This window comes from Callithrix jacchus, chromosome 5, assembly GCF_049354715.1.
Source record: "Callithrix jacchus isolate 240 chromosome 5, calJac240_pri, whole genome shotgun sequence".
NCBI classification, from domain to species: Eukaryota; Metazoa; Chordata; class Mammalia; order Primates; family Cebidae; genus Callithrix; species Callithrix jacchus.
The window spans coordinates 89,266,119-89,288,651 of NC_133506.1; the positions used below are offsets into that span (position 1 = coordinate 89,266,119).

The window sequence follows — 22,533 nt, forward strand, 5'->3', positions numbered from 1 at the left end:
TTAACATTTCCACTTGGATTCTTAGAAAGGGCCCTTTTCTCTCCATTTTCATCTGAGGAAAAGAGGAGGTAGCTTATTTTCGCAGTTCCGTGATTTCTAATAAGGACACAATATTCCTTTGAGTGAACTGACTTCATTCATTCAACTATCCCTCTATTACTGGACATTGGGTAATGTTCGATTTTTTTTCTTTTTCTGAGACGGAGTCTCTGTCGCCCAGGCTGTAGTGCAATGGCGCCACCTTGGCTCACTGCAACCTCTACCTCCCAGGTTCAAGCAATTCTCCTGCCTCAAGCTCCCTAGTAGCTGAGATTACAGGCGAGAGCCACCACGCCCGACTAATTTTTGCATTTTTAATAGAGATGGGGTTTCACCATGTTGGCCAGGCTGGTCTTGAACTCCTGACCTTAAGTGATCCACCTGCTTCAGCCTCCCAAAGTGCTGTGATTACAGGTGTGGACCACCAGGCCCAGCCAAATGTTCAATTTTTAACCTTTAAAAATAAGACTATGATGAACACGTTTGAGTATAAATATTTACCTAGGCTTAGCTTATTCCCAAAAATAGATTTACCAAGGCAATGGGGAGGAACTTTAGTACATACTGTCTTGGGATACAAAAAAAAAATCTGAAAAACAAAATAATCCAAAGATGACAACAAGAGTTCCTATTGAAAAGAAGATAAAAAGGAAACAGGTGGAGTGTTCAGTGTCTCAAAGAAAAAGAACAGCTGGCAAGGCAAAGAGCAGGGAGCGAGTTGCCCGCTGTTCTGTTGCGCTGATATGAGATCTTCCACCAGCTCAGGCGGGTAAGTGTGTGGCTTTCCTTTCTTCATGGCAAATGCTTCCGTTTGTTTTGACAAAGAAATCAAATTGAATACCACAAGCCAGATAGCTTTTCTCAGCCTTGTTTTTTAAAATACAAGTTTCGTATATGGTTAACACGTGCTTTTACTTCTGAGGCTCTGGAATGATCACATCTTCCTGTTTCCTACAGTACCACTAGCCTGCTGCCTTCCTTAGAGGGACAAGGGTGGTGGCCTCTTTGCTGGACTCCCTGCCTCCAGCCTACCCTCAGTTGAATCTATGGGCCATTGTACACCCAAACCCATTCTCTTCAATGTCTATCTCAGTATTTCACATCTCTGAATGCAAACATATCACAGAGCTCCTTAAGTCCCTTTTCCAGGAGTTTTCAGTAGCCGGGAGGCAGAAGCGGAGTGAGTAGGAGGCTGATGTCTTCGTTGGGATTCCTCCAAAAGCCGACCGAGACACAAGTCTTGGGGAGCAGTCATTTCTTTGGAAGGAGATTCCACGGAGCACTATGAGAAAGTAGAGAAGGGGCAGAGAGGAGAAAGGCAGTGAAGTATGCGTTTCTGAGCAGGTCACTGTGGGCCACTTGGCACAAGTCCATGGGCATCACTGAGAGGCTCTGTGGGAGGCACCTTAGAGTTGTCGCACTGAGTCGGGAGGCTGCGCATTTAGCTGTCAAGTCCCATCCATTATTGCTTGTGGGCTGCTCCTGGCCACTTTCTGGCCTGTCTCACCTGTGGCCAGGTGTTCTCAGGTAGAGGGGCTACAGGTGAATGCAGGAACCCTCTACAGAAGACCCTGGTGAGGCTGGGGGATGCAGGCCAGCTCTGACGGCTGCTTCACATTTGGATCTCTGTGTGTGTGTGTGTGTGTGTGTGTGTGTGTGTGTGTATTCATTCACACATGCACATATATATTCACACATGTATATGCATATGAATTTTTTTTAGATGGAGTCTGTTGCACAGGCTGAAGTGCAGTGGCACAATCTTGGCTCACTGCAACCTCCACCTCCCAGGTTCAAGTGATTCTCGTGCCTCACTTTCCTGAGTAGCTGGGATTACAGCCACCTGCCACCACACCCAGCTAATTTTTGTATTTTTAGTAGAGACAGGGTTTTACCATGTTAGCCAGGCTGGTCTCCAACTCTTGACCTCAAGTGCTCTGCCTGCCTCAGCCTCCCAAACTGCTGAGATTACAGGTGTGAGCCACCATGCCTGGCCTTATGCATATGATTTTTAAAACAAAAATAAGATCTTACTCTGCTGACTGATATTTTTGACTCAACTCTGTTGGACAACTTTCCACATCAACAGAGATATTCTATTCCCACATTATCCATGGCCGAACAGTATTCTATTGGGAGGATGCATCCCCATCAGACATATGTTTGTTTTAGAGATAGGTCTCACTCTGTTGCCCAGGCTGGAGTGAAGTGACATGATCATAGCTCATGGCATCTCAAACTCCTGGGCTCAAGTGATCCTCCTGCCTCAGCCTCCTGAGTAGCTGGGACTATAGGCACAAGCCACCGCACCTGACCCCCATCAGACATTTGTCGTTTCTAACTTTGGTTGACATGACAAAGGTGGACAAGAAGCATCTCCCTGAAACACAGCTGGCCACATCGCTCAGGATTTCCCTCCTGCTTAAAACCCACGGATAGCTCTCTATTACCCACAGGGCCAAGCTTCAATTTCAAACCTTGGCCCTGTGGGTAATAGAGAGCTATCCAAGGCATTCAAGTGTGACCTGTCCCTGGGCCTCTGCTCCCTGCCCAGCTCCTCTTCCACAGTCAGTTTGACCCACTGGGTCATCTCCGGTCCTATCCATTCATACAGTTGGGTCTTGACGTGGGCTGTTGCCCCCAGCCTGACAGCGCCTGTCTTCCCATGCTGCTTGGCCCTATCAAGCACTGTTTTCCTTGGAACCCCATCCTCCCTCGATCAAGTCCTCTCTTTTTCATGATCCCTGACTGCTAGTCTTACCTTTCTGCTCTCTTTTCATGGATACATTTTCACTTCCCAACAATGCTGGGACCAGTGACCACACTGCTTATGTCTCCAGCATTCAGATGGCACCTTGCACATGCAGACGCTTCCTTGGTCAAGGTTGGTTGACAATGAGCAAAGTGGGTGGTTCTCTTTCTACCTGGATTGAGAGTGGAGGTGGAGAGAGGCACCTCTGTGTTCCACTCACTGCGGGGCTGTGACCCCAGTGCCTGGATCTCAGACTGTTGATGGCTGTTGAAGACGTAAGACCCATGGGGACTGGAAAGCACTGCTCAAGCCCCCCTCCCCTAGAGACAGGGGCCAGGGAGCCAAGGGGGAGGCAGGAACCGTCTTCCTGGTTCTTACTCCAGGACTGCCAGGAAGGGGAGCTGACATGGAGAGTGGGTGCTAATCCCAGCTTCCTGTCTGGATTTCCCTTGACTGCTGCCGGGGCCCTATCTTAGGATGGTCACAGCTACAGAAATAGATCTCCCCTTTCACCTGTTCTTAAGCGAGGAAGACTTTGCTAACTTCCTGTGAAAAGAATGCGTGCTTTGGTAACTTTTCCAGTACAGGAGACAGTACTGGGACAGGGTGCTGAAGTCACCACGAGTTTCCTCGTCTGAGGAGCAGTGGCTCACCTTGGCCAGGAAACAGGGGGCAAACAGCTGCAAGGAGAGAGGGGAGAAGCCAGCCACGTGTTTCCAGCCAGAGCCCCCAGCCAATTCCGTGAATTCTGGCGATGTTTCCTTCCTTGGTCTGCTCCAAAAACCAGTCTTTGCTGGCAGGAAGCCCCTCTGTCTGAGAGAGTGACAGGGAGCAGAACCTCTGCCCTCCTCACTGGCCTGCCCTGGCCCCCAGCCTCCTCCTACAAAAGTCTCTGTTTCTCCTGAACTCATCAGCTGAGTCAATCCGGCTCTGGGACCCGAAAACCAAGCCTCCCAAGCCACTCGCTTATTCACTGAACAAACATGGCACACCTCCCTCTCCCGCACCAACCCAGCCCCAGTTCTGGGGACTGGCAAGATTTAGGGAGGGGAGCCCGGAGCAGCGCTACGGGAGGTGGACATCCCGGGGAGGAGAGACGGGCCTCCTGGTGGCGGGGGAGGGCTCCTAGGGACCCCAGGTCCGAGAAGGAGGTGAGAGGAGGGAATTGGGAGGTGGAGCACCCAGGAGCACGGGGCGGGGGGTGGGGGGGAGGCTCCACGCATGCGTGGAAAGAGACCTTGGCGTCCTCGACGTTGCTAAGACAACCGACGCCAGCCATGGCCTCTGGGGCGGGCAGGAGCTGGGGTCGCTCCCCACAACAGAGCACAGCCCTGGCGGTGAGGGTTGAGCCCGGGAGCAGATCCTGCCTTAGCTTGGGGGACAACAGAGTGGGGAGCGGTCTCTGGAGGGGCCAGACCCTGGAAGGGGAGTGTGGGCGGGTGGCGAGGAGAGAAACCCCCAAACCAAGAGGAAGAGGCGTGGCAGGGAGAGGGCAGGCCACTGGGTGGGAGGGGAGAACTCGGCCCCTGCGGGGTTAGGGAGGCCACTGGCCGGGAGGGGTTGGGGCTCGCAACGTGTCCCCATCCATTTTCCCCACCCTACCTGGCTGACTCCACACACGCCCCCAGCCCTGGGTCACCGTCCTGCAGCCCCTCTCATGGGCCATCCCATCTGCGCCCCTGCAGCCAGGCCGTGTGAAGGAAGGTGAGACTCCCGGGTCCTCCCCACCCCCTTTACACCACCACCATCACCACCACTCACCCCCTTCTGCCTCACACATCCTCTGGGAGTCCCTGCAGCACAACCCGCCCACCCATTCTGCGCTCCTGGGGACAGGGGTGTCAGGGGGCGGGGTCCCGGAGGCCCGGCGTGGGCTTGCTGAACTCGCTTCCTAGACCTGCTGGAGCTGCTGATGCTGCAGAACGCACAGATGCACCAGCTGCTGCTGAGTCGCCTGGTGGCCGGGGCGCTGCAGCCCGGGCCCCCCTGGCCTTGCCCTCAGGTGTGTGTGGATGGGCCACCGGGGTCACTCACCTGCGGGTCCAGGGATGGGGATCCAGCTGGGGTTCCTGTTCAGGGCGAAGAACTGGGAGACAGAGGAGCAGGAAGCCAGCCTGTTTCTCTGGCTGGGGCTGCTGGACATCTGTTACGTATCAGGCCTGTTTCAGCGTCCATGAAAGGTGGGTGGTAGGGGGAAGAGACTCCCCCAAAGTCCAGACCACCCAGGTCTTGTTTTCAAGGAGGTTACCCTGGAGTGCCCCCCTACCCCTGACACTGGACTTCAGGCTCCAGGAGGGCAGGCACCCTGGTAACCCTGTCTGCATGCATCATGAGCACCTGGCCTGGTGCCTGCCACTGTGGAGGGGCTTAGCTGATATTTGTTGAACAAGTGAATGAATAAATGAATGGTTAGGAATACACGGCCAGGTTGGCTGTGATGGCACATGGACAGGTACAAAGCACAAGTGCACACTGGGTTGGGGGTTGGGGACAGGCTCCTTGGAGGAGCAGGGGACCTTAGAACTAGCCTTTGAAAGCCAGGTAGGATTTTGATCCTTGGAGGAGGCAAGGGGTGTGTACCCCATCCAGGCTGGCAGGGGCAGAGTCAGGAGACAGAATGGGGGAAACCGTGTGTGGCCGTGTGTGCACGCGCATGCACAAGTGTGTGTGTGCAGGCATGTGTGCGTGTGTGCAAGCGGGTGTGCGTGCGTGTGCACATAGCTCTAAGGCTGAGCCTTACTCAGCCAACGATGGGCATTCTGAAGTCAGGAGAAGCAGGGACTGGGTGGAGAGAGGATGCTAGTCAGCTCGGAGGAGGCGGAGAGGGGTTCAAGGACCCAGGCAGAGGGAGCCCCTGAGGAGCTACTGCCATCCCTCACCCCTGGGCTCTCAGTGATGACACATACATAGGTGGGTCCAGAGGCTGGGGGTGAGGCCAGGGACAGCTCAGTGGACTCCTGGCCTGAGCTCTGGGTTCACACCTGGAATCTTCCAGTCCCTGCTATGCCTTAGGAGCTGGGTGGCCTTAGACAAGTTGCTCAACCTCTTTGAGCTTCAGTTTTCCCACCTACATCGTAAGGAGTAAAAGTCTCCAAAATGCCTTGCCCGCATGTAGTAAATGCTCAGCAAACACAAGCCATTCTTATAAAGCCTATCTGGAGGGAATAACTTAGGGGAATGGAGGAGTGAGGGTAGGGAGAGCCTGATCCTGGCTTCTTGTTTCCCCTCCCTGTTTTGCACAATCCCCAGGTCTACCTGGAGGTTCCGAAGGAAGAGCCTGAGGAGGAGGAGGAGTTGGACACACAGGAGAAAGGGCCTTTGGTGTTTCACCACCACTACCTGTCCTACCCGATGCCCTCCCCGAGTGCCCTGCTGCCCTGGCCAGCCCCCTTCTTCCCTGCTCCCACCTGTCAGACCCACTTGCAGGATGTGCCCAGGATTCAGCACTGGCCTCCTGCCTCCAGGGAAAGGGAGGCGTAAGTGAGGCTGGGTGCTGCCAGGCGTCTGCTCAGGGGCCAGGCTAGAAGAGCTGTGCAGGGGCTGCTGGTCAGTGGAGATAACTTGTGGGTGAAACCCCAGAGCCATCCCAGGCCTCTGATGGGGCTTTTTTCTCTCCCCCGTCTCAGGAGGGCTGTGCCCCCACCCCCACCCCCCAGCGCCACAGGCACTGTGGGCGCCGATGTACCCCCGGCTTCAGGTAGGGCTGGGGTGGTGGGCAGCCCAGGCCTGGGAGTGAATCAGGAGGCCAGGAGGGCCCTCTGGCGGGGGGTTGGGGGTTTTCTACCATCACTGCTGCAGGCAACTGGCCTGTCCCCCTCCCTTTTCCTCTTTGGGGTCCACTGAGGCAGGAAGGAGTCAAGATGAGGCTGTTGTTTCCCCAGACTACTATGATGCCGAGAGCCTCCTGTGAGGACAGATGCTGGCCCCGAGACCTGCACCGGCTTCATGCTCCAGATACAGCCTCAAGACCCTCCTGTACCTCTCTCTCCTCCTCTGTGCCCGTGGCTGGCAGTCCTTCTCCCTCCCTCAACCTCAACCAGGCCCTCTTCTCCTGGGGAATCAGTCCTTGCTCCACCCCCAGGAGTCACTGGACGGGCCTAATCTGTGCCATGGTGTAAGAGCTCAGGCAGCACCCAGGCCCTTGAAGTCACAGCAGCCGCCTCTGCCTCACCGTCCGCCAGGAGCAGGGGGAGGCCTGGGAACACAGCCCCACCCCCCACCCCTCTCTCTGGGATAATGAAGTCTCCTTCCAGCCTAATAATAGAGCCCGAGGGGAGTGGGGGTTGCTTCTGTTTTCCACAGCTTTGAAGGCCCCTTGGAGGTGGCTGGAGGGGCCCAGAGTGGTGGGGGAGACCTGGGCCCCTACCCTTCATCCCAGGAAGCAGTTCTGTTGGCAGAAAGGAGAGGTGGGAGCTTTGTCCTGATGTGGCCAGGAGTGGCCTGAGGTCTCCTGGGGCCAGGTGGGAACACAGTGTCCTCTGCCCACTGGGCCCGGGTGTTTTCCCCATCCTCCCTCAGTAGGAATGAGCTACTTAGGCCAGATGGGGGCCTGGGTGGGAAGGGAGGCATCTGGGGAAAGGAGTACCCCCATGGTGGCTCCCCTCCCTGGCTGTTGTCATCCCTGGAGGAGACACTGTGGGCACAGGGCTACGTCCAGGTGTGTGTATTCAGGCTAGAAAAGGCAATGTCCCTAGAGTCCTCTGCTGCCTGTCACAATCCTTCGCCCAGAGCTGGACCTCAACTCTGAGGAGCCACACTGAGTTCCAATGGTCACCATGGCGGTAGCCACATCACTCATGCCTGCTGTGCCCAGAAGGCCTGGGGCAGCCTCCTCCAAGCCGCTCGCACCCCGTAGGTGCCCGTCCGCCGCTGGCGCCAGTGCTGGCTGAAGATGAAGCAGAGCAGGATGGATGATACGAACAGGAACAGCAGCACTGACACCACCGTGACGATGATGACCATCTGGCTGTCTGGGACGGGCTCTGGGGATGGAAGGGCAAGGGTCTTAGACATCCCGTGATCCCAGGTACCAAGTACCAGAAGAGAGCGGAACTTGACCCCCTACCTGGCCCCCAGCCCCTGCTGCCCGCTCATCCATCCTGCAGTCACCTCAGGTTGTAGAGATGAGTGGCAAATAGTGTCTGCATTAAAATTATTATCTGGAAGAAAGGTGGCCCTGGGCTCAGGCTACCAGCAGACTTCTGTGAGACTGTGAGGGCCGATGTCCCCTTGTCAGCAGCCCTGGGACCAATATATAGCTGCTGGACACCATGGCCTGGAGGGTGGCATGGTCCCAGCCAAGCCGCTTCTCAGGCAGAGCCAAGTGAGTTCATGCCAATCACCCTGAAGACAGGGAACGTGCCGGCCATCCAGAGTCACTGAACAGCAGAGCTCCGGGGACCTTGGGGTCAGTCAGGCCAAACTTCTCATTGTAGAGAGAAGCCAAGGCCAGGAAGAGCAGTCGAGGTCATGGGCTCCATGGTGGCTGAGGAACTAGTTGAGCTCTCCTGACCTCTGGAATAGTTGGGGCCCTCCTGACCTCTGGAAAAGCTAGGGATGCAGAGAGAACTTCAGGGAAGAGGGAGAGTAAGAGGGAAGCCTGGGGCAAAGGCTGGGGTCCTGGGTGTTTTCTTCCCAAGTTGGGCTCGAGGTTTTTCTTCCCCAAGGGGCTGAGAGTGGCTTCTCACTCCCCCTCCATCCGTGGAGCCCCCTCACCATAGATCTTCAGCATCTGAGGTTCCGAGTGTTTGTGAAAGATGTCGCCACCGCGAGACAGCAAGTCCAGCACGGCCAGGCAGGAGAAGTTGCGGTGACGGTCCTCTCTGTGAGCCGTGCTACTGAATGTGGCTGTGGCCTCCTGCAGGGCAGGGGCTCCCTTCCCGAAGGTCTGACTGTGCAGAGTCTCATTGCCACGGAACAGGAAGAGGGTGAGGCTGTCCAGGGGCTCCACGGCGGGAACCCTGCACTCAATGGTGAAGGACTTGCCCACGGCTACCCACGTGGGCTGCAGTGTCAGGATGACCTGTGTTGGAGGCTCTACAGGATACAAAGGAGGGAGGTCCGGTCAGGATGGGGGTGCTGTCCCAGTAGCCTCCCCCCAGCCAGGGCCATCTCCTGTCACTGTGGTATGCCACGGTGCGGGAGGAGGTGGCCTGGGCCTCTCCAGTGCAGAGGAAGAGGGTGGTGGTTGAGGATGAAGGCTGGACTGGGTGAGTTTCACAGACATGATGGTTTCGGGTGACCAGGCATTCATGAGGACAAGGTTCAGAAATGTACAGCCAGCTGGAAAGACATAAAAGTTTGGGCCTGTCTCCCTCTCCTTCAGAAACGAAATACAGATTTCAAAAATTAAACAGGTGATGACGTTGAGAGAGACTTAGATGGGAGTGCTCTTTGGAACTGGGCACTCAAGAAACTGAGCTGTGATGTGAGGTTCTGTTTCTTACTTAGGGGCTGGGGCCAGAGCCAGACCTGCCCAGGTTCTCCAGGGTCAGGTTCATGGTCACCATGATTCCTCACCTATGAAACCACCTGAGGGGCTACCCTGGATTCCCTTTTGAACTAGAATACTTCACCCCACCTCCCACCCCAGGAGAATTATGTTGGATTTAAGATCTTTCTATTCATTGATCACTGAAGCTGATGATGGGATGGACCCAGGTGACACCCTTGAGACTAGACGTCCTATCCCAGCCCATCTGGAAGGTTTTCATGGCTCATGTGCAGGTGATAGCCACACATTTGCCATGGGCCCTAAGGGGAAGATAAAAACCCTGGGTGACACCTCAACCCTCTCATCATGAGGTGGACGGGCCCAGCACTCTGGATGGTGACCCCACTACTTGGTGTAGGACATGGGGTGCTCAGGTGACACAGCTATGTTGGGAAATGACTTCTGGATTTGGCTAAGTTTTGGTTAGATTGTCCTCCCCTAAGCAAAACTCAAAACTTGGGTTGTCTGCTTCTGAGATGCCACTGGGCTCAAGGCATCCAACCAAGGATCTTGTTCCTTGTCACCCCAGGAGCTCAGGGAGGTGGGGTCCACGATGACAGTGCCCAGGAGCGGGCACAGAGGGGATCTGTGTGCTTTCAGTAGACCAGGCTCTGCCCCAGGGGAGGGGAGGGCCCCGGGCACAGCCACTCACGGTACACGCTGACGTTGAAACTCGCTGACACCTGCTCCCCGGAACAGGTGAAGTGGCACTGGAAGACCGTGTCCTGGGAGATGTCTGAGATCAAATAATGTTTCCACTGAGTCTGCTGGGCCAACACAGTCTTATTGAGAGGGGTCTCCAGACCACCCATTTCAGGCTGGTTACAGGTGGTGCTGCAGTTGACCTCGAGGGACCCCTTGGGCTTAACCATCAGCTTCTTTGGCCTCACATGTACCTTGAATGCCTTCTCACCAGACCCTGGAAGACCAGAAACACTGGGCAGTGGTTGTCTCCCCCGCTCCCTCCAGTGGAGCTGTCCCCCAAGGCAGTCTGGCTCCTGAGTCAGGGGCTCAAGAGGAAAGGCCGTGGGGGACCTGGCTGCTACTCACCCCTTGTCAGGTATCATGGCCCCAGCTAGACCAGGAGGCCGCCCCCCAGCTGACACCCCATCTCTGGCTCTCCTTCCTCCAGCCCCCTAGCTGATACCTCCTCTGGCTCTCCTTCCTCCAGCCCCCAAGTTGACACCTGCCTCTGGCTCTCTTTCCTCCAGCCCATCTGCCCATCAGCTCCAGATGAGTCTTCTTCAGGCTGGGCTCCATCTCCGTGGAGCAGGGTGTCACTGATCTTTAAGGTCAGCCCAAATGTCCCCTGCACCGTGAAGCCCTCCCTGTTTCCTCTGTGGCCCTCCCTCCTTTTCTTTCTTCCACAAACAGTTTTTGAACACCTGCTTTGTTCAAAGCAGCAGGCTCTGGGGATACAGCAATGATCAAAGCAGACCCAATGCTGCCCAGGCAGGGCTCCAGGGAACAGTGACAGGCAGAGCACCCAGCCGGTCAGATGGCGGGAAAGCTCAGAAAGGGAGCAGGGAGTGGGGGTGGGGCCACTTTAAATAGTGTGTGCCAAGAAGGCCTCACCCAGACGGTGACATGTGGGCAAAGGCATGCAGGGGCATGGCACGCCCTGCAGTGATTCTGGGGAAGGGAGGCTGCAGTGCAGAGACAGAAAGATCACTGGAGCCCAGGAGTTGGAAGCTGCAGCAAGCTATGATCACAGCCTGCACTCCAGCCTAGACAACAGAGCAGGAACCTGTCTATAACCAAAATAAAAAATAAAAAATGTAAAGAGCCTCTGCAGGCTGGGTGTGGTGGCTCATGCCTGTAATCCCAGCAATTTGGGAGACCACGGTGGGTGGATCACTTGAGTCCAGGAGTTTGAAACCAGACCCCCCCATCTCTATTAAAAAAATACAAAAGTTTGCTGGGCATGGTGGCTCTCACCTGTGACCCCAGCTACTCAGGAGGCGGAGGTGGGAGGATCATCTGAACCCAGGGAGGTGCAGTGAGCCATAATCATACCACCGTACTCCAGTCTGGAGTACAGACAAAAACAACAACAACAAAAAACAACCTCAGCAACTTTTGGGCCATCTCTTCTACCTGAAGCCACAGGGAATGGGGCAACCCCACCCTCTCAGCTGGCATGTGCCAAATCAGGAACTGCAGGAACCTGGCTTACCTGGACAGCAGACCAGGGCAAAGAGGGCCAGGGTCAGGTTCAGGTTCAGGGTCCCGCAACTGAAAGAGAACATTTCTGGTGGTGTCCGCAGGCTCACAGGGACCAGCCAAGGGCTGCCTGGAGGGAGACGGAGGGCGCAGGTCAGAGTGCAGGTCTGAGCCACAGCTCAAAATCCCCAGCCTTCTGCAAACCAGTGACTGCATTTCCTCTCATTATCTGAGAGGTCCTTTGGAAGCCACGTGCACCAGCCGGTTCTAGGACCCCGGGCCTCTAAGAATCCAGGCAGAGGAAGCTGGGAAGCTGCTGATAAGCAGGGCAGAAACCAGTCCTCCCTGCTGGCTCCCTGTGCAAGGGGTGGGTCAGGTCACGGGTGCACACATGCCTGTGTATGAGACACATGCACACAGGACTCTGGTATACTGTGTGCACAGGAGAGAGTCAGGCCTATGAACCCCAAGTCCCATGCAATCCATTGCTGGAGTCACCCCTGGGAAGTGACCATCCAAAGGCAGGACCTGTCCAGGACATGCAGTCACCATAGCAAAAGGAGACAGTGACTTGGGCTTTTCTAAGGAAGCCTGGACAGGAAGTGGAGCTTCTCCTGCTAAACGCCTGGTGTAAGTCTGCATAAACCTTAACATTTCACTCAGTTTTCAACCTAAACTTGACCTTGACTCAGCTGATTCAGGGCCAGCTTGAGGCCCAGAGCCTCAGGAAATGCATCCCATAATAGTCCCCAGCAATCCAGGCACAGACAGAGAATGGGGGTCAGTCTAGCTACAGCCACACCCCCAAACCATGACCTCCATTTTCTGATCTGTCTGATGTCCTCCATCCTCTCCCTCCAGGAGGGAACCTTGGGCTGGGGGGGTTTGGGGCCTGAGATGTTTTAGTGTATTCCTAGGGAAGAAGCCCCCGAAGCAGTGGGCAGGTAAGGTACGGATTTCAATGGGCAAGAGGACCTTCCTGGGGGATTGCCACACAGTCTTATCCCCTAGTTCTGCCTAAGACCCCTTGCAATCAGGAAGGGGAAGAGCATGTCTTCTTGCTTTCTCAGGTGAACCCGAGATGGAGCCTTTCAAAAGGGATGCCCCAGAATCCTCAAGACTTTTGCCAAGCTCTGTTGCCAGATTGGAAGGGCAGGGTTAGATCCTGCCCTTCCCTCACTGCTGAGGCCAAAGGTGGTTACTTCTGTGCACAGCCATCAGGCGCTGCCATTGTCAGCCTGGACCCAGGAATGTCCCTGGATGGGGCACTGGACTTAGAAATGATGCAGGCAGGAAGGGGTGGGACCTGGAGCCAGCAGAGAAAAGGAGAACAGGGTGGAGCTGTACCCCCAGCCTGCAGGAATCTGATCCCATGCCAGCAAAGTACTGAGAGCAGGAAACCTCCCTGAAAATCAAGCCAGAGGCTGTGGAGGCGGTTCCAGGGGCTGGGACAGCAGGGTGGGCGTGGGGGCATTGCTGTAGTAGAGACCCTGTGTCCTCCACTGAGTCAGAATAATAATAATAACAACAACAACAACAGCAGCAAGAATAACAACATTCACTTACTACAGGTGGTACACTGTCATAAGCACTCTATAAATATTAACCAATTAACCACTAACTCTGTGAGGTAGGTGCTGTTAATGTCCCCATCTTACAGATGGGGAAACTGAGGCACCGCAAGGTTAAATGACTTTGTTCAAGGTCACATACCCAGGAAAAAGTGAAGTCACCATGAATGATAGCTTGCCATGGTGACCATCAAAGCCCCCCTGAGCAGGTGCAAGAGGAGTGGTGGGAGCTGGACTCCCAGGAGACCCTCAAGAGGGAAAAGCAACACTGCAGAGGAAGGTTCTAGGGCCTTCCTCTCCGTGAGGGGCTGGGGGGAGGGAGGTGATCCACCCCTGGAGTGCTCCAAGCAGCTTCTGGAAAGCATAGTGCTTGGGAATCCCACTTGCACACACAGTGGGACTGGCATGATTCCTTCTCCAAGCAAGGCCTCTGCAGCCCAACGTCCTCCCTTGAACCCACAGGTCCCAGTTCCCACCCCCACCTCCTCCTGTAATGTCTCCCATCCTTCCTGGGCAGGCCCTGCTTGGCTGGGACATACCAGACATGTGACCATCTATTTGTTAGAAATATTTACTGCATTCTAACCGTTGACACATCAACGTCCCTGTCCCCCACACTGGCTTGTCAACCATGAGGGCAAAAACTGAAACTCATGGACTGGTAAATCCATCCAGCGTAGGACACTGCCTGGCACACAGTAGCTGCTTCATCACTGTTGAATTGGGGGGTGGATGGATGCATGGACTGGCGAACGAATGAGAAAGTCTGTCCTAAACAAGCTGGGGTTGTTTAGGGCAAAGGCTGTGTTTATTTTTAGGTCCTAAGCATCTTTTGGTTTTGTTTGCCCAGTATCTTCTTCCTGCTACTGCTAAAGTCTCTGCTCCCCAAGGCCACAGGCTGATCTGATCATGGAAACAAGGCCAATCATGGTACCTTACTCCTCAAGGATGGGAACGTTGAGTTAGGTGTTAGCAGAGGTTTTCCTAGGACTTTCTGAACCAGAGCCGATAGGAACAAGCCCTTCCCTTTCTGGTCCTAATGCTAGAGGCACAGGAGCCAGCAGCTGTGAGTGCTCGTGCTCCACAAGTGAAGAAGCTGAAAGGAAGAAAAGTGAACTCAGTGCGGGAGCTACCCTTAATCCAAGATGGAAGGTGATCCAGAATTGCTGTGGGGAAAGTACTGGCTGTGAGGGAAGGGGCGGACTCTGGTGGGTAGCGGTCTGGGTTAGGTGGCCGGCAATGACTCTGTGTCCACTCAGGACTCATGTTGCAGAAGTGAAAGAACCTGGGAGGCAGAGTTGCAGTGAGCTAAGATCATGCCACTGCACTCCAGTCTGGGTGACAGAGTGAGACTCCATCTCAAAAGAAAAAAAAAGAAGAAAAGAAAAAAAAAGTCTGAAATCAATATCCCACTTAACCTAAGCAGTACAAAAGTTAGACAGAACTAAACCCAAAAGTGACATGGAAGGAACTAAAGATAAGAGCAATCAGTCAATCAATCCAACAAAATAAACAAAACAAAGTAAACCCCAAAGGGTAAAAACAAAGATAAGAACAGAAGCCAATCAAATAGAAAACAAAGCCATGGTAGAGAAAAGCTTAAAACCAAGTTCGTTTTGTGAAACAACAGCAACACCAAAAAAACACCTAATCAAGTGCGGGTGAGGCGGCTCACGCCTATAATCCTTGCACTGTGGGAGGTCGGGGCAGAAGGATCACCTGAGCTCAGGGATTTGAGGCCAGCCTGGGCAACATAGTGAGACATTGTCTCTCTATTAAAATAAAAAATATTTTCAAAAAAACCCTTCCCCACAAAACTCAATAGAATAGGCAAGTCTCCAGTGAAATCAATACACAAAGAAAAAGAAGGCCGGTGTAAACATGATCAGGAATGTAAATGGAAACATCAACATGAGATTAGGAAGACAATTACACAAAATCATAGAAACAGAAAATAGAGCAGCAGTTGCCAGGGGCTGTGGGGGAGGGGAAATGAGAGTCCTGTACATGCGTTTAGTTTCGGTTTTGCAAGACGACAGAGTTCTGGAGCTGGGTTGGGAAACAATGAAAACATATGTAACATTAATTATGGAGATGTACACTTAAAAGTGATTAATTTGGTACACTTTATATTAGGTGAATTTTACCACAGTGAAAAATAAAGAAGATCTAAATAAGTTATGCCACAACTTAGGAATCAAAGTAGATCAAGTTTCAGAAAAATATAACTTAACAAACTTATTTAAGAAGAAATAAAATGCCTCAATGGTTCTAAAACTATTAAAGAAATTGAATCAGGCCGGGCATAATGGGTCCTACGTGTGATCTCAGCACTTTGAAAGGTGAGGTGGGAGGATCCCTTGAGCCCAAGAGTTCGGTATCAGCCTGGGCAATATGACAAAACCTCATCTCTACAAAAAATACAAAAATTAGGCAGGTGTGGTGGCACACGCCTGTAGACACAACTCCTTGGGAGGCTGAGTTAGGAGGATGAATGGAGCCCGGGAGGTTGATGTTCCAGTAAGCTAAGCTTATACCACTGAACTCCAGCCTGAGTAACAAAGTGACATCCTGTCTCCTAGAGAAGAGAAAAGAAAAAAAAAGGAAAGAACTTGAATCAGCAATTTAAAGATCTTTCCTTGAAGAAAATACCAGGTACAGATGGTTTTTGCAGAAGTTCAAGTAAGGGTAACTCTTTAAAAAAAAAGTATAAAAAAAAAAGCAAAAAAAAAAAAATATATATATATATATATATATATATTATTATTTATTTTTGTTTTAGAAATGGAGTTTTGCTATATTGCCCAGGCTAGTCTCGAACTCTTGGGCTCAAGAGATCCTCCTGCCTCAGTCTCTCGAGTAACTGGGATTATAGGAGCACAACACTGTGCCTGGTTAGTAATTCTAATTTTATAAAAACTCTTTCTGAGAATGGAGAAAATAAAAACCTTCATTCTTTCCATGAGGCCAGTGTAAACTTAGTATCTAAACAAGACAAGTACAGGCAGAGAAAGCAACATCAGAGCCAGTTTTACAGAAGACTATAAATGCAGCAGTTATAAGAAAAATACTAGTAAACCAAATCTGGCAGTGTAAAAAAAAAATCACGTCCTAGTGTGCGTTATCTCAGGTATGCAAAGATGGTTTAACACCAGAAGAAATGTTTTAAACCTTATTTATTATATTGGTAGTAGTAGACTTTGGTGCTCTGTGTCACATCACTTCTGCCCTCTGTCGATTTCAGCTGTCCCTACAGTAGATAATTCTGTGCAAGCCTAGACTCCCTTGAAGCTGCCAGTGCCCCTCCACCTACTCCCAAACTCAGACCAGGCTTCTTTTGCTTTTTACCTCAGGGTCTTCTTCAATGCTTTAGGAACAATTTACTTGCCAGTTAGTGATTCCCAGAAGTGTAGGAGAGTTAAGGTCCCTAGAATGCCATCCTCACCCAAATGGGGAACAGGAGCCAGTGGATATACTTTCCAGACTCCTTCTTGCCAGTGGGCAATTCTGGGAGACCTCCTGCAGTTTTATCAGAGGTCTCAGAACAAGCTTCTGATGCCTACTCCTTTAATTGGGCTTTTCCTTCCTTCCTGTCTCGTTTTCCCTGCTCCTTCACTCCTGCTTCCTGGAATCAGCTCTCAAAATAACCTATCTGAACCTAAGTCCTTGCTCCAGCCTCTGCTTTGGAACAAAGAATTCTGCTTTAGAGCAAAAGGAGTCCAAACCAAAACTTATATTAACAGATTTAAAAAGAAAAAACATATGATAAACTTAACTGATTAAAAAAATTGACCACATTCAATACCCTTTTATGATACAAGCTCTTAGCAAATTAGAAGAAAATATCCTTAACCTGATAAAGAAAACTTACTTACATATTGTTTTCAGTAAGTAAATCTTAGGAGAATTTCCTTTAAAATCAGGAACAGACAAAGATGCCCATGATTTCTGCCTCTATTTAACATTGTACCGAAGGTCGTATACATTGGAGTGAATGGAAACCAAAAAGGGAAGGGAAGGGGAGGGGAGGGGGGGAAGGGAAGGGAAAGGAAGGGAAGGGGAGAGGAGGGGAGGGGGAGTGGGGAGGGAAAGGAAAGGAAGGGAAGGGATGGAGAGGGGAGGGGAGAGGGAGGGGTGGGGAGGAAAGGGAAGGGAAGGGAAGGGAAGGGAAGGGAAGCAAAGGGAAAGGAAGGGCAGGGCAGGGCAGGGCCGAAGGAGGGAGGTAGGGAGGGAGGGAGGGAAGGATGAACAAAACTATCAGGATTTGTATAGGGTATGACTACCTAGGTAGAAAAATCCAAAAGAATCATCAGGTAAGTGATTCAAAGTAATAAGATATTTTAGCAAGGCAACAAGCTAAAAGATCAATTTTCTAAAATCGGTTGCTTTTGTGTATATCAGTAACATACAAAAAAAATTTTTTTAATACATCATTTACAACAGTCAAAAAGGTACAGCAACAAAGCTAACAAAAGCTAGAACTATAAGACCTACAGTAAGAAAATTATAATAATTTATTAAAAAGTATTAAAGATAATCTAAATAAATGGAGAGATAGCACATGTTCATGGATAGGAAATTCAGTATTATAAAGATGTAAACTCTCTAACTGATCTATAGAGTCAATGAAATTCCAACTAACCTCAATAGAGTTTTCCACGGGAACTGAAAGCTGATGCTAAAGCTTTTATGGAAGAACAAAAGAACCAAGACACCCCTAAAGAAATTGAATAAGGTGAGGGATTTGCTCTGCTAGATATTAAGACTTTCTGTAAAAGTGGTATAGGTATAGGCAAAGTAACTTACGGAACAGAAGAAAGAGCCCAGAAACACACTGATGCTTGTATGAAACTTTGATGCATGACGAAGGTGATATAGATCACTAGGTAGAAGAAGGGTCTATTAAATGACACTGGATCAACTGATTAACCATATGGAGAAAAAGGAGAAAAAGATATCCCTATCTCACACCAAATATAGAAATCAGTTCCATTTAGATTAAGGATTTATATGTGAAAGAAAAGCTTTATAAGGAAATATAGGAGAGTATTTCCATGTTCTTGGGGCCAGACCTCAAAATTGCCAATCATAAAATAAACAATTGGTAACTTTGACTAAGACACAAAGAAACATTTCAAAGACAAGGAAACATGTCTAAATGAAACGATTCTTTAACTCAAGGGTAGCCAGGGAAATTAAAATTACAATTACAATGGGACATATACTATTTTATGTGTATCAGATTGGCAAAAGTTACATCTGGCAAGACCAATTGTTGGAGAGGCCATAGGTCAATAGGCACCTTTTAACTCCTGATGAGAGTGTATGTTGGTCCTCTCAGAGAGAATTAGGCTTTATCTTGTAAACTTAATATCCTTTTTTTTTTAGATGGAATTTCACCCTTGTTGCCCAGGCTGGAGTGCAATGGCGCAATCTCAGCTCACAGCTACCTCTGCCTCCCAGGTTCAAGCAATTCTCCTGCCTCAGCCTCCTGAGTAGCTGGGATTACAGGCATGCACTACCATACCTACCTAATTTTATCTTTTTAGCAGAGAAGAGGTTTCTCTATGTTGGTCAGGCCGGTCTCAAATTCTCTACTTTAGGTGATCTGCCTTTCTCGGCCTCCCAAACTGCTGGGATTACAGGCGGGAGCCACTGCACTGGCCTAATTTTTGTATTTTTAGTAGAGACGGGGTTTCACCAAGTTGACAAGGCTAGCCTCGAATTCCTGACCTCATGTGATCCACCCACCTCAGCTCCCCAAGGTGTTGGGATAACAGGCGTGAGCCACTCCACCCGGCCACTGAATATTCTTAAACCCTAAAATTCACAATTCCATTCTTAGATGTATGCCCGAGAAACACTGTCACACTAAAAACCAGACATGTCCTTGTGTTTACTTCTTATTACCTGTGTGGGCAAAACATTTAATCTTAGCACACTATAGCCTCGAACTCCCAGCCTCCCAATTAGTTGAGACTACAGTCTTGAACCACTGCCCCTGGCTATGCCTATTTAATTTTATTTTATGAAACAGTTACATAGCAATACTGTGTGCTAGGCACTGTAATCCCAGAACTTTGGGAAGGTGAGGCGGGCAGATCACCTGAGGTCAGGAGTTCAAGACCAGCCTGACCAACATGGAAAAACCCCATCTCTACTAAACATACAAAATTAGCTAGGAATGGTGGTGCATGCTTGTAATCCCAGCTACTTGGGAGGCTGAGGCAGGAAAATCACTTGAACCTGGGAGGCAGAGGTTGCGGTGAGCCAAGATCGTACCACTGCACTCCAGCCTGGACCACAAGAGCAAGACTCCGCCTCAAAGGAAAAAAAAAGCATATGTAACATATATATACATCATACTGCACAGTAATATACCAAACATCCCTGAAGCTGCCACTCAACACAAGGATGGAATATCACCAAGTTGCAAATACCTCTTATCTCCTTTATGCTACTTGCCTCCCACCCACAGCCACTCTCTGGAATTTTGTGTTTATGGTTTTCTTGATTATTTTAAAGTGTTTTATTACATATGCATATCTATTTATTTATTTACTAATATGGGGTCACAATATATCTTTTTGAATTTTTAGTAGAGACAAGGTTTCTCCATGTTGATCAGGCTGGTCTCGAACTCCCAAGAGTTATTTTACAAAAATAATAACAGGGAAAAAGGACCTCTCTACATGCCTAGAAAGAGGAGACTTTATGGGAATATGAGCCATGGGTTAGGAAAGACCCCCTCGAACCGAGGTAGGTGGGACGTGACTGACTGAGATTCCTTATGCACCTACCACGTCTGCCGGGGAGAATGGGGACTGTTGCTTCCCCTGTGCCTCAGCTCAGACGGCCCAGATCATCACCTACGTGGGCCCCTAAATCAGGAGGCAGCCCCACATTTCTACATCGGCCACCCAGATGGCAGAGCAGGAGAGGAAGGAGTGAAGGGAGACAAAACAGGAGAGGTGCACCAGGGCACTTGTGTGAGCTCGGAGACCCACCAGCGCTGGAGCTTCGTGGAGTTCGGGATGTGGAGCCAGAGGAGCACTGGGGATCCCCAGCCCCTACACTTACCAGGGAAGACTGAGGCCCAGAGAGGGGAACGGACTGGAACTCAGACCTTGACACTGCCAAAATTCCTCCTCTACCTCCAAGCTTCATTGGAGGGAAAGTGAGAAGCTCGACCTTACCCCTGTGGGCTCCAACGAGAGCAGCTCCAGAATCCCGGGCAGGAAATTAGTGACAAGGTAACAAGGTGCACGTTTCACAGATGCCCAGTTCAGGGCTTGTTATTCAGGCTTCTCCTCCCCCCACCAGAAGTGACGTGCTTCCTGTGCCCAGGTTCCCCCCTAAACTAGCCTCATTTAGCTCCACTCCTGCCCCACCTTTTTTTTTTTTTAATTGTGGTAAAATTTACACAACAACATTTACCATTTTAATTTTTTTTTTAGACTGACTCTCAGTCACCCAGGCTGGAGTGCAGTGGTGCGATCTCAGCTCACTGAACCTCCAAGGTTCACGTGGTTCTCATGCCTCAGCCCACTGAGTAACTGGGACTACAGGTGCATGCCACCATGCCTGGCTAGTTTTTTATTTTTAGTAAAGACGGGGTTTTACCATGTTGGCCAGGCTGGTCTCAAACTCCTGACCTCAAGTGATCTGCCTGCCTTGGCCTCCCAAAATGCTAGGATTACAGGTGAGAGCCACCGGGCCTGGCCAATCCTTTGTTGTTTTTAAGACAGAGTCTTGTTTTTGTCACCCAGGCTGGAGTGCAGTGCCACTATCACAGTTCACCACAGGCTCCAACTTCTGAGAAGGGAGCTCAAGTGACCCTCCCTCTTCAGCCTCCCAAGTGACTGGGACCGCAAGTGTGCAGCCACCAGGCTCAGCTAATTTCTGTAGTTCTTGCAGAGGCAGAGTCTTGCTTATGTTACTCAGCCTGGTCTCAAACTCTTGAGTTCAAGCAATGCTTCCACCTCAGCCTCCCAAATGCTGGGAATGAGCCACCATGCTCAGTCCATTTTAATTATTTTTAAGTGTACAGCCTGGGGCACTAAGTACATTCAAACTGTTCTGCAATCATCACCACCATCCATCTCTGGAGTGTTTTCTTTTTCTTTTCTTTTTTTTATTGAGACTTAGTTTCACTTTGCTGCCCAGGCTAGAATGCAGTGGCGTAATCTTGGCTCACTGCAACCTCTGCCTCCCGCGTTCAAGTGATTCACCTGCCTCAGCTTCCTGTGTAGCTGGGACTATAGGCACACACCACCTGGATAATTTTTTATTTTTAGTAGAGACGGGGTTTCCCCATGTTGGCCAGGCTGGTCTCGAACTCCTGACCTCAAGTGATCTGCCCTCCTTGGCCTCCCAAAATGCTGGGATTACAGGCATGAACCACCACACTTGGCCAGAACTGCCTTCCTTTTGAAGGCTGAGTAATACCCTATTGTGCGTGTGTGCCACATTCTGTTCAGCCACTCACATGTTGACAGGCACCTGCGTTGCTTCCACCTCTGCCTATTGTGAATAGCGCTTCTATCAACTGGGTTGTACAAATACCTGTTCGAGACCCTGCCTTCAATTCTTTGGGGTATGTACCCAGAAGTGGAAATGCTGGATCATAATGGAAAAATATACACAACAAAAGTTACCATTTTAATCTATTTCTTTTGTTTATTATTATTATTTTTGGGCTTAGTAGCTCACACTTGTAAATCCAGTACTTTGGGAGGCTGAAGTGGGAGGATTGCTTGAGCCTAGGACTTCAAGACCAGCCTGGGAAACAAAGTGAGACCCCATCTCTACAATAAATAAATAAATAAAAAGGTAATTTGGTTTAATTTTTGAGGACTCGCCATCCTGTTTTCCTTACTCCTTCCTTTGATGTGCCATTTCTATATTCACTGGGGCCTTCTGTGAATGAGGCTGTTCCAGGACAAGCTGCCTTCTGGTCCCCGATGTGAGATAGGCTGAGATCACAGAGGTGAGCCTTCCCTGGCTGTGACATATCACTCCACAAAAGCCTCTTATTAGAGACTAAGCCATCACTTCCTCAAATCTTATCAGACCTGCCACCTCGCCTAGCAATTTTAGAAAAATTGCTCTAAAAAAGTGACTTTGTACAAGCAAGCAGAAAGTATGAATGCTGGCCATCTATGCAACTTTTAGCAATCCAGGTGCTAGATCCACCCAGAACTTTCAGATTACGCTGTGTACCCACTTTGAGAGCTGCACACACAGTGCTGCTGTTGAGACCACTTTCCATACTTCCTCAGGCATCATTCGGGCCAAACCCCACTCTGCAAACCTCCTCCCTCAACTTTGTGGCTTCTGAGCAGATCACTTTCCATTTCCATTTATTTATTTTTCCTCCTTGCTTGGTTTCTGGCACATTCCTCTTGGAACTGCCAAGATCATGCTAAGTAAATATTTTTGAATGTAAGCCAGAGACTTGGTCTTATGAGACACGTATTTTATAGCAAGGGTTCTCAAACTTGAATGTGTATGAG

At 50.5% G+C, this 22,533-nt stretch overlaps 2 protein-coding genes across 7 annotated transcripts in view; one reads left to right on the forward strand and one right to left on the reverse strand.

Moving 5' to 3' along the window:
- Positions 1-893: 893 nt before the first annotated feature.
- Positions 894-22,533, reverse strand: part of ICAM2 (intercellular adhesion molecule 2) — a 39,258-nt gene continuing 17,618 nt past the window's right edge. Inside the window, exons 1-7 of one of the 4 annotated variants that reach the window (XM_008996902.5) lie at positions 20,215-20,290; positions 11,461-11,577; positions 9,937-10,203; positions 8,507-8,827; positions 3,445-7,773; positions 2,801-2,963; positions 894-1,321 (exon numbers count right to left, since the gene is read on the reverse strand). In XM_008996902.5, coding sequence (XP_008995150.1) covers positions 7,586-7,773; positions 8,507-8,827; positions 9,937-10,203; positions 11,461-11,533 — 849 coding nt within the window. In that variant the 5' untranslated portion in view covers positions 11,534-11,577; positions 20,215-20,290 and the 3' untranslated portion in view covers positions 894-1,321; positions 2,801-2,963; positions 3,445-7,585. Of the gene's footprint in view, positions 1,322-2,800; positions 2,964-3,444; positions 7,774-8,506; positions 8,828-9,936; positions 10,204-11,460; positions 11,609-20,098; positions 20,291-22,533 lie in introns of those variants that run through there. The other 3 variants (XM_054256015.2, XM_008996904.5, XM_008996901.5) reach the window with 3 other exon arrangements.
- On the forward strand, positions 4,055-9,160 carry PRR29 (proline rich 29). Of its 3 annotated transcripts, XM_002748144.6 has the most exons (6): positions 4,055-4,128; positions 4,420-4,495; positions 4,687-4,793; positions 6,041-6,267; positions 6,418-6,488; positions 6,673-9,160. In XM_002748144.6, exons 1-6 carry the CDS (start codon positions 4,069-4,071, stop codon positions 6,699-6,701), a joined length of 570 nt encoding a protein of 189 aa, XP_002748190.3. In that variant the 5' UTR covers positions 4,055-4,068; the 3' UTR covers positions 6,702-9,160. The 3 variants fall into 3 exon arrangements, with proteins under 3 accessions (XP_002748190.3, XP_035156347.1, XP_078229663.1); XM_035300456.3 differs by lacking the exon at positions 6,041-6,267; XM_078373537.1 differs by lacking the exons at positions 4,687-4,793; positions 6,418-6,488 and adding an exon at positions 4,869-4,971.

Excerpts from the sequence above, each read along its gene's own strand:
- PRR29 (XM_002748144.6), top strand. The coding sequence starts at position 4,069 with ATGGCCTCTGGGGCGGGCAGGAGCTGGGGTCGCTCCCCACAACAGAGC. Across the intron at positions 4,794-6,040 it reads CCCCCTGGCCTTGCCCTCAG|GTCTACCTGGAGGTTCCGAA; the intron begins GTGTGTGTGGAT and ends CACAATCCCCAG. Across the intron at positions 6,489-6,672 it reads CGATGTACCCCCGGCTTCAG|ACTACTATGATGCCGAGAGC; the intron begins GTAGGGCTGGGG and ends TTGTTTCCCCAG.